Source organism: Salmo salar, chromosome ssa23 (assembly GCF_905237065.1).
Source record: "Salmo salar chromosome ssa23, Ssal_v3.1, whole genome shotgun sequence".
Lineage (NCBI taxonomy): Eukaryota > Metazoa > Chordata > Actinopteri > Salmoniformes > Salmonidae > Salmo > Salmo salar.
The window spans coordinates 20,438,092-20,453,777 of NC_059464.1; the positions used below are offsets into that span (position 1 = coordinate 20,438,092).

Below are 15,686 nucleotides of genomic sequence, written 5' to 3' on the forward strand. Positions count from 1 at the left end.
ACGCAAATTACCTCTGAAACAAGTGAAACTGGTGTTAGTTGGACCTGCCAAAAGAATGGATTGAAACAATTATCATATGGTTAACAGACGTTGTCTGTTTGAAGTTTTTCTTCTGCTGCTGCTCTGCTCCTCCTGCCATGCAGTACATATCACCATGTAACTGTGTTGTAAGGTTATAAGGTGATGGTTATATTGTCGTGCCATGGCAAATTTTAAAAACGACTGTTGTTGAGTGGGGTCCTATGGACTGGTTGTACTGTATGTTGCCATATTAACTTCCATAGTGGATTTCCAGGTTTCTATGGTGAATGTTGTCGAGTGAGGTTCTTGGGGATTGAGCCTCTGGTTTTCCCAGTTGCTCGTTTGTTGACAGGGGCTTCTGCAAAATGGCACTTTAGTAGTAGTCGTCATGAATCTTCACTTACAGTAGAATGGTCAGAGACCAGGTCAGCTAATTTCATCTCTATAAAAAATGGATTATATACTGAACAAAAATATAAACGCAACATTTAAAACTTCTTCGCGATCGGTGTCCCTTCCACGGGACGGTTGAGCTAACGTAGGCTAATGCGATTAGCATGAGGTTGTAAGTAACAAGAACATTTCCCAGGACATAGACATATCTGATATTGGCAGAAAGCTTAAATTCTTAATCTAACTGCACTGTCCAATTTACAGTAGCTATTACAGTGAAATAATACCATGCTATTGTTTGAGGAGAGTGCACAATTTTGAACATGAAAAGTTATTAATAACAAATTAGGCACATTTGGGCAGTCTTGAGACAAACGTTTTAACAGAAATGCAATGGTTCATTGGATCAGTCTAAAAGTTTGCACATACACTGATGCCATCTAGTGGCCAAAATCTAAATTGCACCTGGGCTGGAATAATACATGATGGCCTTTCTCTTGTATTTCAAAGATGATGGTACAAAAAAATACAAAAGAACGGTTGTTTTTTTTCTTTGTATTATCTTTTACCAGATCTATTGTGTTATATTCTACTACATTCCTTTCACATTTCCATAAACTTCTAAGTGTTTCCTTTCAAATGGTACCAATAATATGCATATCCTTGCTTCAGGGCCTGAGCTACAGGCAGTTAGATTTGGGTATGTCATTTTAGGTGAAAATTTTAAAAAAGGGGGCTAATCCTTAAAGTGTTGGTCCCATGTTTCATGAGCTGAAATAAAAGATCCCATAAATGTGCTATACGCACAAAAGCTTCTCTCTCAAATGTTGTGCACAAATTTGTTTACATTCCTGTTAGTAAGCATTTCTTCTTAGCCAAGATAGTCCATCCACCTGACATGTGACATATCAAGAAGCTGATTAAATAGCATGATCATTACACAGGTACAATAAAGTTTTGAGGGAGTGTGCAATTGGCATGCTGACTGCAGGAATATCCACCAGAGCTGTTTCCAGAGAATTTAATGTTAATTTCTCTACCATAAGCCGCCTCCAATGTTGTTTTAGAGAATTTGGCAGTACGTCCAACCAGCCTCACAACCGCAGATCACGCCAGCCCAGGACCTCCACATCCGACTTCTTCATCTGCAGGATCATCTGAGACCAGCCACCCGGACAGCTGATGAAACTGGGTTTGCACAACCGAAGAAATTCTGCACAAACTATCAGAAACCTTTTCAGGGAAGCTCATCTGCACGCTCGTCATTCTTACCAGGGTCTTGACCTGACTGCAGTTCGGCGTCATAACTGACTTCAGTGGGCAAATGCTGACTTTCGATGGCTACTGGGGAAGCGTCGTGTGGGCGAGCGGTTTGCTGATGTCAATGTTGTGAACAGTGCCCATGGTGGCGTTGGGGTTATGGTTATGGGCAAGCATAAGCTATGGACAATGAACACGTTTGCATTTTATCGATGGAAATTGAAATGCACAGAGATACCGTGACGAGATCCTGAGGCCCATTGACGTGCCATTCATCCGCCGCCATCACCTCATGTTTCAGCATGATAATCCATAGCCCCATGTCGCAAGGATCTGTACACTTCCTGGAAGATGAAAATGTCTCAGTTCTTCCATGGCCTGCATACTCACCAGACATGTCACCCATTGAGCATTTTTGGGAGGCTCTGGATTGACGTGTACGACATGTTCCAGTTCCCGCCAATATCCAGCAACGTCACACAGCCTTTGAAGAGAAATGTGACAATATTCCACAGGCCACAATCAACAGCCTGATTAACTCTATGCGAAGGAGTTGCGTGATGGTGCATGAGGCAAATGGTGGTCACACCAGATACTGACTGGTTTTATGATCCATGCCCCTACCTTTTGTTTTTAAGGTATCTGTGACCAACAGATGCATATCTGTATTCCCAGTCATGTGAAATCCATAGATTAGGGCCTAATGAATTTATTTCAATTGACTGATTTCCTTGAATGAACTGTAACTCAGTAAAATCTGTGAAATTGTTGCATGTTGCATTTATATTTTTGTTCAGTGTAGAATATTTAATATTCTTGATCATTTGCTATCTTTTAATTGAGAAGGATTGTGTGAAACCTGCATTAGGTTTCACTTTTTTTATTGGTGGAAGTTGACAAATAACATATTTTCTATCAAACCTCTCTGGTATCACAGCATAACACTGTAGAATGTCTGGGCCTTCTAGGGGTCATTTCCTGCTCTGGTCTCTCACAAGGCTGGCTGGTCAAATCCATGTAAATGTTGCAGTACCTCATGGCAAAACTGTCCCAGGCCCTTCTGTTCACAAGTACAATAAGTCACACAAAGCCTGCTAGTCTCTGCTTGTTAAAATTCACGCTTAGTGTGAATGGTGGTCCTTGTTGCTAGGCTATTGGTGGTGCATTGACCTGTACAGTACAACAAGACTGGTACTTCTTATAACCTCAAAGTTATTGTATTGCCAGTAATGCATATTGACACAGATTATTCAACAAGTTGTATAGAAACGGTATATGTGGCTCTTACTTAATAGTTGGTTGGTCATTGATTTTATGCTTTTTTTTTATTAACACAAATTAAACGTGCGCCATCTATGGCGTGATAAACCTTTCAGCTACCATCAGTGGGTCAGGCAGTGCAATACTTGAATGAATGTAACTTAATATCGAACACCAACATAGCTGTGTAAAAACTGGTATGCATAAAGAAATGAATAACCAAGTGTTTTAACAGAACACACACCTCAGATTTGAAGATTATTTTTCTATGGCCAAGCTAGACCTCAAAAGATAGACAATATCTACTATAGCTATCACTGTAATATACTGCTATCATGGTGTAGAAAGGGAAAGCAAAATAGAAAATAAATCTGCCTAATGATTTACCTCAAATGAGAAAGGAATTAAACAAACTGTGACATGCGTAAGAACTATTGATCTAATTTCCCCAAAACAGGATCGGCTACTTGGAGCTCCTTGATAAGGACTCATGAGCTCATGGTTATGCAAAGGTGTATTGAAATGTTGAAAGGAATCCTTATTTAATAGCATATACTGTATGTCCCCACCCCATGTAATTGGTTTCAATTGCCAAATAAATCTTATGAATTCTCTCAATGTGATTTGAGAGGAATGCTATATTAATATATTGGATCATCTCTAGGATGACCACACATTGATGTTCCTTTTTCACGTTTACCGGAAGTATCAAAGTAGGGATCTCCTATGTTGTATCTCAAAAGGCTACAATAAGGTAATTCAACCCAGACTATATGCTAGATGTGGGGTGGGGGAAAGATGTTTTTAATGCCCAATGTAGTGAATCATGTTTAATGTTCTGTAGTTCTGATGTACACACTAGAAGTTCTGAATGTTTATCAGTGTTCTATCATTTAATCTTTGTATGTGTGGCGTTCTTTGCAGAACACTTGTTTGGCTCATGAAATTAATCTGTTCAGTACAATTTCCAAAAAACACCTGGAACTGGAAAATGGTTTATCTTGGCACTATTGCACAATTGAGTCATAACCTAGGGCTGTGTTCCACTTTTTACATCAGTTCTTGACCCATAATTACATTTAACCATAGATTTAGGACAAGTAGAATGGACAGTTTGGAGTTAAATGCATTTCTCAGCATTTTATTCAAGCAATGAATTCCACAACCTCTGTCTAGTTCTGTGACACCCTATCAGTTGAACTCAAAGTTCGAACACATTGATCGTTGAAGGTGCTCAGAAATCAGTGGAATGGACCAATATGATATTGATATATTTGTTTGGGAGTTTCATCACTTGGAACCCCGGAGTAGACGTAAAAATGAAAAGTGCATTTTAATGTCCGTTCTACCCCTTCTATTTCAATGGTGCTAACCATGCTCTGCAGCATAGGTAAATTAGGTTGTGTGAAAATCCTGAGACATTCTGAAGGCATTTTGCATTTTAATGGTGCTGTAATATCACTAAGGAGTTTGCTGCTATAAATTAATTTCTAGAGCCAGATCATTCCTACATAAACTAAACATAATGGAACCTTTTAAAGCAAGCAGTGCTGCTTGCGCCCCTTATTACATTTTAAAATGAATAAAATGTTTTTAATTGAGAAATCCCTCGTTTTGGACATTCACATGTGATGGACAAACCAGAAGGCAGGTGTCAATTGCTTCTCGCAATCACTCATATCCAGGATAACTTAGTCATTGCATAAAATGTAGGGGCTAGACAAGAATGTATAAGGTAAGAAACCAGTCTTGGCATGACAGGTTTTATTGAGTATTTACATTAATCAGGCTTTAACAATGAAGTGAATATCGCAAACAGCGTACATGTACACGCTTGGTCGGTCATCACAGGGTACAACTTGTCAAATATTGACAATGTAGTGACATTTCCCTGTGCACTTTAAAAAAGTATATTGTCTACAGTACCTCAGCTAAAAAAAAAAAAAAAAAACTGTTAACATTAACAATACCAATCTCTCTACTACTCAAAAGTTGTAAATAAATACCATAACCAACCACTTTCAGGAAAGGTGTAGTAGACAATGGCTCAGGTCTCAAAACATGGCAGTGAAATTTAGGAAGAATCTATGAAGCATTTTGTTCCACGATTTCTTCATCAGTAGACCTCACACAACCTCTTCATAAACCATTGTAGCAATTTGAGTGGTAGATAACTGACAGACTGGCCCTCCATGGGACTGCCCTGGAGTCAGCGTTCAACCAGCAGTGACTTGGCTGCTCAACAACACTGAGCTCATGCTGAAGAGGGGAGGAGAGATTCCATGCACTCAGTCAATGAATGAGCTGCTCTTAAATCATAATATAATAACGGAGGATGGGGAACGAATTAATAAAACAGACCCAAGCTCAGTACTGACAGGCCTGAGGGAGAGGTAAGTCTTGCCCTGTGTGTAAGCCACAGGATTCAGACCGGTGAGGGATCACAGACTCAGTAAGACAAGAGGGCAACATTCACACAGACACACTCACCCATTAGAGTCCCATTATAGAATATTCTCCATATCTTACCCACACCATGAGTACAGTACAACTGTCATACACACAGAGTCAAAAGAGTACAGCCTCTCCAAATACACATAGTTGAGCTTTACAGGTATGTACTCCAATCAGATTCCAGCATCTGGCTTGACGAAGAGGGCAGAGAACGCAAAGGCCAGGAACATTATCCCACCAACGATTGTAACTGAGGAGGAGAAAACAGAGGTCCATAACACAATTCCAATGACTACTAGCTACATTCATTACAGTATAGGCCAGGGCTCTCCAACCCTGTTCCTTGAGAGCTACCCTTCTGTAGGATTTCGCTCCAACCCCAGTTGCAACTTCTGATTAATCGAATCAACCTGCTAATTATTAGAGTCAGATGCGCTCGATTAGGTTTGAAGCGAAAACCTACAGGACGGTAGCTCTCCAGGAACAGGGTTGGAGAGCCCTGGTGTAGGCTATGACCACAACTAGGAACACATTTTTGAAAAATTATTATTCAAGTGAGGAAAAATATATCACCAGTTCTGACAGAGATCTTCTGTGCAATCATCCTTCCTCCAACCACAGCCAGTCCTGTGCACAGACAGTGTCCCAGAGTACCACCCACCGCCACTCCAAAAGGATCCTGAGACAGAGCATTGGTTTATGACACCTTTAAGCCTCTCACAGAACCAACAAGTATCACAGTGCAGTAGAAAGAAATGCACAACAATAATTCCCTAACAATATAATTCCTTTTGAGTATATTACACGTACACAGCAACCCTATATCCTGAGCTTAATCATGAACTCTGACTTTAGATCCACAATGAATGCTTTGCAGCCACACCTCAGCATTTTAGCTTGAGATCAGTGTAACATTTGCCAGCATGTGCCATTTTTACTAGGCAAGCAGACTCAGAATCCATAGTGGGTCTGTCAGGACTCACCTCCCGGGCAGCCAAGATGATGGTGGTCAGCTGAGAGCGGTCTCCCCACTCTGCAAGGAAGGTGAGGGTGAAGGCCTGGATGAACACAGGCGAGATGAAGTTGTGCCATTTTCCCTGAGGATGGCTTGACCCTGAGCCCAACTCCACATCTGAAGCCCCATTCACCAGCTTAGACCGCTGGAGCTATAGGAAATAGGAATACAAACCAAACAATGAAACACTAGACCAAGAGTTACAGCAGGGTAATATGAAAATTCCCAACATGCAAATGTAGGTGTGGGCAGTGTGTGTTGTACAGACCTCCTCATCCTTCTTTTTAATCTCAGCCTGCACCTCCTCCAGCTCCTCCTGACCCTCGTCTGGACTCATTTTCAGCCCCTCTCTCAGCATGCGAACACCAAAGATGGCGAACAGAGCCGTGGACACGTAGTATGTGTAGATCCTGGGGATGATGGTGGTGGCATAGCCAAACATCACTGAGAAAAACACAAGAGGGACTTAGTAGAACGAAGGACGGACTGTACAGAACCAAATACTCAGGGGGACATTCAGACAAACCCAGGACGCATCCGCATATAGCACCTCCACTAATTGGGATACATGAACAAAATCCCAACAATCCATCCACCAACCTGAAAGGCAGGTCATAACGCCAAGCGCTAGCATTGCCCCTAACAGCACAGTGAGGCGGTTGTAGCGCATAGCCATGATGGCAGCGATGAAGAAAGTCTTGTCTCCCAGCTCAGAGACAATGATGACAGAGATGGCAGCAACAAAGGCATGGATGAAGCCCAGGTCACCAGATTTGCTGGAATCATTTTCACTGACCTCTGGGCCAATAGCATGAGCAGTAGGTGTTTTCTGTTGAAGGGGGAAACAAATGTCAGTTCAGTTCCACAACAGGTTAGCCATGAAAACCATGTTTTAATTTGTCTTTCTGTACACATACAGTATTAGTCAAAACTTATCTTTATTTTTACAATTTTCTACATTGTAGAATAATAGTGAAGACATCAAAACTATGAAATAACACATGGGATCATGTAGTAACCAAAAAAAGTGTTAAAACAAATCTAAATATATCTTCAAAGTAGCCTCCCTTTGCCTTGACAGCTTTGCACAATTTGGCATTCTCTCAACCAGCTTCATCTGGAATGCTTTTCCAACAGTCTTGAAGGAGTTCCCACATATGCTGAGAATTTGTTGGCTGCTTTTCCTTCACTCTGCGGTCCAACTCATCCCAAACCATCTCAATTGAGTTGAGGTCAGGTGATTGTGGAGGCCAGGTCATCTGATGCAGCACTCCATCACTCTCCTTCTTGGTCAAATAGCCCTTACGCAGCCTGGAGGTGTGTTGGGTCATTGTCCTGTTGAAAAACAAATGATAGTCCCACTAAGCGCAAACCAGCTGGGATGGCTTATCGCTGCAGTGGTAGCCATGCTGGTTAAGTGTGCCTTGAATTCTAAATAAATCACCTAGTGTCACCAGCAAAGCACCATCACACCACCTCCATATTCACGGTGGGAACCACACATGTGGAGATAATCCGTTCACCTACTCTGCGTCTCAAAGACACGGCGGTTGAAACCAAAAATCACAAATTTGGACTCATCAAACCAAACCCACGTAGACAAAGTCTAATGTCCCAAGAAGTTTAGAGAGGAAATGACCATGAAGGCCTGATTCACACAGCCTCCTCTGAACAGTTGATGTTGAATAAAAGGCTGAGTTAATGACCTTATCAGAATGGTTCTGAGCTCAGAGGCTGAAAAAAATGAAGTCAGTAAAAAAAGCTAGAAAGTGAGCTAACGCTTGTTCAGGGCAGAACAACAGATTTTTACCTTGTCAGCTTGGAGATTCGATCTTGCAACCTTCCAGTTACTGGCCCAACGCTCTAACCACTAGGCTACCTGCCGCCCCAACCTGCCGCACTTGAAGAAACGTTCAAAGTTCTTACAATTTTCCGGATTGACTAACCTTCATGTCTTGAAGTAACGATGTACTGTTGTTTCTCTTTGCTTATTTGAGCTGTTCTTGCCATAATATGGACTTGGTCTTTTACCAAATAGGGCTATCTTCTGTATACCACCCCTACCTTGTCACAACACAACTGATTGGCTCAAATATATTATGGAAAGACATTCCACAATTTCACTTTTAACAAGGCACCACTGTTAATTGAAATGCATTCCAGGTGACTACCTCATGAAGCTGGTTGAGAGAATGACAAGCTGTCATCAATGCAAAAGGTGTCTACTTTGAAAAATCTAAAACATTTGTATTTGTTTAACACTCTTTCGGTTACTACAAGATTACATGTGTTATTTCATAGTTTTAATGTCTTCACTATTATTCTACAATGTAGAAAATAGTCAAAATAAACTAAAACCCTGGAATGAGTAGGTGTGTCAAAACGTTTGACTGGTACTGTATATTGGAAAGTGAACAGTCTGTCTCATTGAAGCAGGTAGTCAAAGTCACGTAGACAAAGTCACGTAGACTGGGGGTATAATACAACTTGGTAGTTATTAGAGTTCAACTTCCTGTTCATTTTTTTTTTTTTTTGTATTTGTTGTGTTCATAATAAAAATGTTAAATTTAATAACATTTTTTAATTTTTTTTATTTAACAAAATTAGAGTTCAACTTCCAGACTAGGACTAATGAAGACCAGGACAATAACCCAGTTAACCATGTTTTCCACCTATGGCATGTCCCCAAAGCACGAACCCAGAAAGAGGTCAAAGTAACCGAGTGAAATAGATACTGGTGGTGACTTTACACATCATCTTGCTCTGGCTATGGGAACGTAATGACGCTCGCTAGTTAGCATTATTAGCTATGTGAAATGCTTTCGAGTTGCTAGCTAGCTAACTACCTCTTGTTGCGGTTGTTCTTGGACTGGTTTGTTTTCCTCCTGCATCCCAGAAACTCCGGCTGACAACACCGCGACAACCAGGGGCAGCAGGACACACATCACACTTCTGTTAGCACTTCCATTCCTTCTGCCGGCCAGTAGATACATTTTAACAAAGGGAAGCAAGCAGATTGTGTTAAAATGCTGATAATAAAGGCAGTTTACATAAGCGTATGAGTTAAATGATCAAAATCACTGCCCCTGACTGCGTAAATCACTCGATATAATTAGCTAAACGTGAACTACATAGCTAGTTGGTGTTGGTAGAAAAGCTTGCCGATTGAACCATTGAGCGTATAACAATTTCTGTTTTTGAGAATAGAACTCATACGGGATTTTTAAATTGTGAACCTGCTACCTGAAAAACAGTAAACCACTAATGTGATTGGATCGCTAAAAGTAGGACGCGTATGTAATCTGCTAACGTAACTACTGTGCAGTACTGTCATTGGCTACTTCAACTGTCAATTTGTAGATGTCATGGAAAATGTCAAGTTAGAGAGACTTGCAAATGCAAACCAATAGTGGGAGGGAAGCAAATGCAGCGAGAGCAAGAGGCTCTATGAAACTATACTATATAGTAGCTACACTTTAATGTAGAGGAATACAAGTGGTCAAATAAAGCAATTCAAATACTGTGATTATTTAAAAAATGTTGGAAGACTTTTCTAAATATTGATGTCATTACTACTATTTTAAGTTGGGTCCAATCTCAGGATATGGACACCGAAATGGACACCAATGCCATTCATTATCTAGTGGAGCTGCTGCTGCTGTCAGTCACAGCATAAACTGGGCTAGGGCCTGGCGTAAACCCTGCACCTTAATTAGTCACCTTATGTACGGAAGCCAAGGCACTCCCTTATCAGTCCTTGCCAATGTACACAAACAGTTGTTAACAATGTCCTCATCAATCTTGTCCTGTTATTTTTTTTAAATATATTCTATTAAAAAATAGATATTCAATGCAATCATTTCAACAAACAAAGTCTTTAGATTTATTTTTCTGGAAAATGAAGTTGTACAAAATAAATCACATTATTCATATCAGGCATCAGTTACAATAAATAAGGGAGGAATGCTTTGCGATGCTGTGGGTAAGACTGAAACTTGCTTGTGTAAAACTCATGACAGAGCTGGGCGGCCAGCGCCTGGTTGAAGAGCACATAGAGGACAACGAGCCACCAGGTGAGAGCGTGACTTCCAGACACAATCCCCAGAGACACATAGATCAGCAGCTCAGCTAAGTAATGAGGACAGGAGACCAGCTCAAACCAGCCTCCACTGGGAACCCTGTGGGCTAGAGTCTCCACTGTCCCTGCAAAAGAGGAGAACAAAACACAAGAAAAAATGTATACAAATTATACAAAACATTCATGAGGGGAAGCTAAAAAGATGTTAACCAAATGAGTCCCACTGTATCGCTGGCACATTTTGGACTTCTAACCCCTTTTAAACAGTGTGTTTGAGCTAGAGACTACTGGGTTTTACCATTGGATTCGTCTATTTCTTCTGCATCCGTAGTCTGTGTAATTAACCGGGGCTGAGCTAGAGCAGTATTTGTGAGACAAGGGTGGATCCCGAAGGGGCCCGGGGCCGGGTCTTTTATACAAAAACATATACAGAGCCCGAATGGTTTGAGCTACAAAACTATTAAAAGCTTTCCAGGAAAAGTCGAGACTCTCACGAACACGCAGATGTTTTGCTCTTTGACGCTCACAAGCCACACAAGAGTCGTTAGAGTGTAAGATGTTCTTCTACAAAGAAGATCATAGGAAATCCCAGGACATAGTGTCTATACTGTAATAAGCTCACATAGTTGCTGTCAGAAACACCACACAGTTGTCACTGACTATTTGGATATTCATTTCCCAGTGAACAATTTCTGTACTTACAGCATTCATAAAAAAAAAAAACATTTTTATCAGGTTTTTGCTTTGGGTGACCTTTTTTTTTTATTGACATTTGTCAATACAACTCGTGAATGCTGTTTGTGTCAAAGTGTTTTGTGTGCTACTTGTAGCCCTCGTTGTCCTGAAAAGAAAATGGTAAAACACTTCATTGTGAGGCTAAATATAAGGCCTGGACAAAAAAAGCTGATTTTTGCTGGGGTCTCGGGACTGATAGGATTAATGTGATCAAACATTTTCTTGCCGAGTGTCCTCTCGGAGTCATTTTGAGCTAATAATTGAGACATCTGATCTACATGACCTCACCTGATCCTCCAGTGCGCAGTCTGGCCAGCAGGACCAGGGAGCGGTGCTGCAGCAGAGAGGCCCAGGAAAAGAGTACAGCTCCAGCCACATGGTACCACCTCAGCTGGGAGAGCAATGGGAAAGCAGGGCTCCCTACCAAAACAACACCGTCAGTTTGGCATCAGCAGCATATCAAATCATATCACAATTACATATAATACACTGAAAAAATATATATGCAACAATTTCACCAATTTTACTGAGTTACAGATTATATAAGGAAATCAGTTTATTGAAATAAATTAATTAGGCCCTAATCTATAGATTTCACATGACTGGGCAGAGGCGCAGCCATGGGAGAGCATAGGCCCACCCACTGGGGAGCCAGACACACCCACTGGGAGCCAGACCCAGCCAATCAGAATTATTTTTTTCTCCCACAAAAGCACTTTATTACAGACAGATATACTCCTCCGTTTCATCAGCTGTCCTGGTGGCTGGTCTCAGACGATATACAGGTAAAGAAGCTGGATCTGGAGGTCCTGGGCTGGCATGGTTACATGTGGCCTGCATTTGCGAGGCCGTTTGGACGTTCTGCCAAATTCTCTAAAACGACGTTGGAGGCGACTTATGGTAGAGAAATTAACATTCAATTCTCTGGCAACAGTTCTGGTGGACATTACTGTAGTCAGCAAGCCAATTGCATGCTCCCTCAACTTGAGACATCTGTGGCACTGCACATTTTAGAGTGGCCTTTTATTGTCCCCAGCACAATGTGAACATGCTGTTCGATCAGCTTCATGATATATCACACCTGTCTGGTGGATGGATTATCTTGGCAAATGAAGAATGCTTACTAACAGGGATGTAAACACATTTGTGTACACAATTTGAGATAAATAAGCTTTTAGTGCATATGGAACATTTCTGGGATCTTTTATTTCAGCTCATGAAACATGGGACCAACACTTTACATGTTGTGTTTATATTTTCGTTCAGTAAAGATCATCAAGGAGTATGTGAATTGTGAAGGAATACAATACAAAGCTCACCTTCTTCAATTATCAAAGGATCCGAGCACAGCACTGTCAGCCCCAGTAAAATGTAGTAGCCCAAGCCAAATATATACTGAACAATGTGAATGACCCCATCAGAGAACACGCTGACCAAGTGGCACTCCAGTAGTCGTCTAAGGGAATGAACCCACAACAGCATCTGCACCAGCACAGCTGACACCTGTGGAACTAAAGAAAACACGAGTCAGTATTCTACAGGCAAATACAACCTAATATGAGGAGTTGGTCTTACCAGGTGCCAACACAGCAAGTTAAAACAAATGAGGTAACCATAAAATATCCCAAATCTGGAAAAGTTACCTTGCCTGACTGCCACTGGTCCACCAGTAGTCAGGAATCCCAATATGTCAGTCAACCATGATGGGAATTTCTGGCCCCATACAATCATGTGAAGTGACAGGACAATAAGAAAACCGTTCCAGACAACAGATATTGCATAGAAGTGCCAGAACCATCTACAAAGAAGAGGTTTAATTAAAATCAGTAGCCTACAGTCAGTCAAGTGTCATCATCATCATCATCAATCGCGGCTCTAGTCTTGCAAAGCCATTCGAAATCTGGACTTTCGATCAGCTGTTACATTACGTTGTGCTGATAAACGACCACCCAATAAAGTAAATATATGGTAGTGAGTAATTTAAAATATAGTTGAAATATGTTTTCCCATTTCCTCTAAAGGGCCGAGCATTACCTTTTTGGGATATCAAAAACACGCAGCCAGTGGTCTCGTTTCAGTGGTCCCTTGGTTTTACCGTATCGGATTAGATCCTGGAATAATATATACAGTTTTGAATGCTCACATCCAGTCGGCAGGTAACGTGAAAGTCTGTGGACACAAAAAGCTAAGAGAAAGCATAAAGCCAAGGATAACCACAGGAAATCAATAACACAAAATCCTAAAAGTGTTGGCATTGTTCGGTCAGGCACTCAAAAACCTCCGTCTGGAAACACCAATGGAGCATTCAAGTTCCGATGCACAACTGCTGCAAAGGGACTAGTCTCGAAAACTCGACCCGACACCGACCCTTGACAACTTGCCTAGGGTCGGGGTTTGAAGACTACACAGGGACAGTCGTGTATTAGTTAGTTCATCAGATAATACATTACTGATATAACTGATCCAATCAATAGATTATAAAAAAAAACAACGATACATTAATGTGCTGTTGATGTTATAGGTGTAAACAGCAGGTGGCAGCAAGAGTTTGGCCAGAAGACCTCTGATAATGTATTTTTTTACGGTCTGCCTCTGACAGCCTCTGGCTTGACTGCTCGAGCCACTGCCTGAGAAAACAGCTCAGAAAATCCACAATGCGAAATATCCAAACTGTCATTGACTCAACCTTATATTGGCTGAGGTGGGAACTTTCATTGAACACATTCATTTCTTGCTTTCCTGTAGACATTTCTATTTCAGCTTTGGTACAGCAAATGTAGGCAGAACCATGTTAACTGTTTCTATACCATTTCTTTCCTTTAAGGGCCTTCTGTTGGAGGCGGTATGAGAGGTACAGCAGCTCCAGCAGTCAAGACCCAGTCCGAACTCTAGATATCAAAGTGAGTGAGGGCCTGTGTTTATGTAGAGGACAATGAGCCACCAGGTGAGAGTGTGACTGCCAGACACAATCCCCAGAGATGCATAGATCAGCAGCTCAGCAAAGTAATGACAGGAGACCAGCTCAAACCAGCCTCCACTGGTAAACCTGTGGGCTAGTCTCCACTGTCCCTGCAAAAGAGAACAACAAAACACAAGAAAACATTTACACAAATTACACAAAACATATCCATGAGAGGAAGCTAAAAAGATGTTAACCCAATGAGTCACACCGTATTGCAGACACGTTTTGTACTTCTTACCCCTTTTAAACATAGAGTGTTTGAGCTACAGACTTCTGGTTTGTACCATTGGATTTGTCTATTTCTTCTGCATGTATGTAGAGTCCGAATGGTTTGAGCTACAAACTATTAAAAGCTATCTATCAAAGCTGAGACTCTGACAAACACACACACATGTAACATGCTCTATGACGCTCACAAGCCTTGGCTTCTGACAACCCTAAATGAGAACAGGAGAGGGATGGCTGACAATGGCTTTGTTGGCAGATGGTTGCCTCTCTACTGGAAAATCAGGGCACGTTGTTCACAGAGCATAATAACAAAATAACAGAATTTACAGAATCGTGGTGTTGTTGTTACTCGACTGTGTTGAGTTAATTTCCGTTAACTCTGAGTGAAAAAGACATGGGAGGGGCCTCATCGTATTTCCCTGCATGCTTTGTTGCAGGTTGCTTTTAAGAATAGTTTGTTTTAATATTTATGTTTCTGTACGCACATTGATTGATTAATTGATCTTATACTGCACAAAGATAAATAACTTTTTTCTAAACTAATCCAATCTGTAAATGGTTGGACTTATTTCACAAATTATTGAGATGGTGGTTCAAGTTTAGATGGTTTAGGTAGTCTCATTTATCAATCTTCCTTACCTTGGTAGTCATTCTAACGGCAGTTGCGGGTGATGGAAAGGTCCAATTGTTGGCTATCCTAACTCTGCCTGAATTCCAATTGGAATTATATAACACTTTGCAAGGCAGCAGAATGTGACTGCCTGTTGTGGCCTGCAAACCAGGAGTTTAAGACCACTGTGTAACACTAAGTTGTCGAAGTATGGTATTGTCATAATTAATTACATTTTTATGATAAAATAGTAACTTTGGCACTCACTTGGTAAAGGTTACAGGACTGAAAGTCATTGAATGCAACAATCATGTCTCCATCACTAGCAAATACAGTCATTGGTGACACTGTTACCTCTATAATTCAATCGAAAGGCACCCTGGGAAAAAACATATGCAAATAAGGCTTTACACCCTACAGTGTTAAAAGAGCACTCCAAAACCAGTTAATGTAACTTCTCAGGTGTTAATTCCCTACCACTGAGAAAGTTTAACAGCATCAGCTCTAATAAAATGTTAAAATGTCCCAAACAGTCATTCTGATGTAAAATAGTATTTTGAGTGACAAAAAAAATCACTGATAAGTTTTTTGGGGGATAGAATTTATTTATTTTTTCCTCTCATGGCTAACTACCAGAAAGTTTTAAAAGACAGGCTGAGTGGGCGGGGAG

The 15,686-nt window shown here is 41.0% G+C and overlaps 2 protein-coding genes across 2 annotated transcripts; both read right to left on the bottom strand.

The window, feature by feature from the left end:
* Positions 1–4,681: 4,681 nt before the first annotated feature.
* Positions 4,682–9,619, bottom strand: LOC106584122 (transmembrane protein 165-like). The gene is made up of 6 exons (XM_014169003.2): positions 9,250–9,619; positions 7,004–7,232; positions 6,672–6,847; positions 6,372–6,554; positions 5,962–6,067; positions 4,682–5,638 (listed from the first exon to the last, which is right to left on the bottom strand). Exons 1-6 carry the CDS (start codon positions 9,394–9,396, stop codon positions 5,562–5,564), a joined length of 918 nt encoding a protein of 305 aa, XP_014024478.1. The 5' UTR covers positions 9,397–9,619; the 3' UTR covers positions 4,682–5,561.
* Positions 9,620–10,262: 643 nt separating this feature from the next.
* srd5a3 (steroid 5 alpha-reductase 3) lies at positions 10,263–13,552 on the bottom strand. The gene is made up of 5 exons (XM_014169000.2): positions 13,251–13,552; positions 12,860–13,014; positions 12,536–12,727; positions 11,505–11,636; positions 10,263–10,606 (listed from the first exon to the last, which is right to left on the bottom strand). Exons 1-5 carry the CDS (start codon positions 13,469–13,471, stop codon positions 10,347–10,349), a joined length of 960 nt encoding a protein of 319 aa, XP_014024475.1. The 5' UTR covers positions 13,472–13,552; the 3' UTR covers positions 10,263–10,346.
* Positions 13,553–15,686: the final 2,134 nt, after the last annotated feature.

Bases quoted from the DNA above. Each gene is read 5' to 3' on its own strand.
- LOC106584122 (XM_014169003.2), bottom strand. From the start codon at position 9,396: ATGTATCTACTGGCCGGCAGAAGGAATGGAAGTGCTAACAGAAGTGTG. The intron at 7,233-9,249 runs GTAGTTAGCTAG...CCCCTTCAACAG, and splicing joins AAGAACAACCGCAACAAGAG to AAAACACCTACTGCTCATGC. The intron at 6,068-6,371 runs GTGAGTCCTGAC...GCTCTGTCTCAG, and splicing joins TCATCTTGGCTGCCCGGGAG to GATCCTTTTGGAGTGGCGGT.
- srd5a3 (XM_014169000.2), bottom strand. From the start codon at position 13,471: ATGCCAACACTTTTAGGATTTTGTGTTATTGATTTCCTGTGGTTATCC. The intron at 12,728-12,859 runs GTAACTTTTCCA...TGTTTTCTTTAG, and splicing joins ACCAGTGGCAGTCAGGCAAG to TTCCACAGGTGTCAGCTGTG. The intron at 11,637-12,535 runs GTGAGCTTTGTA...TTGTTTTGGTAG, and splicing joins TCCTTTGATAATTGAAGAAG to GGAGCCCTGCTTTCCCATTG.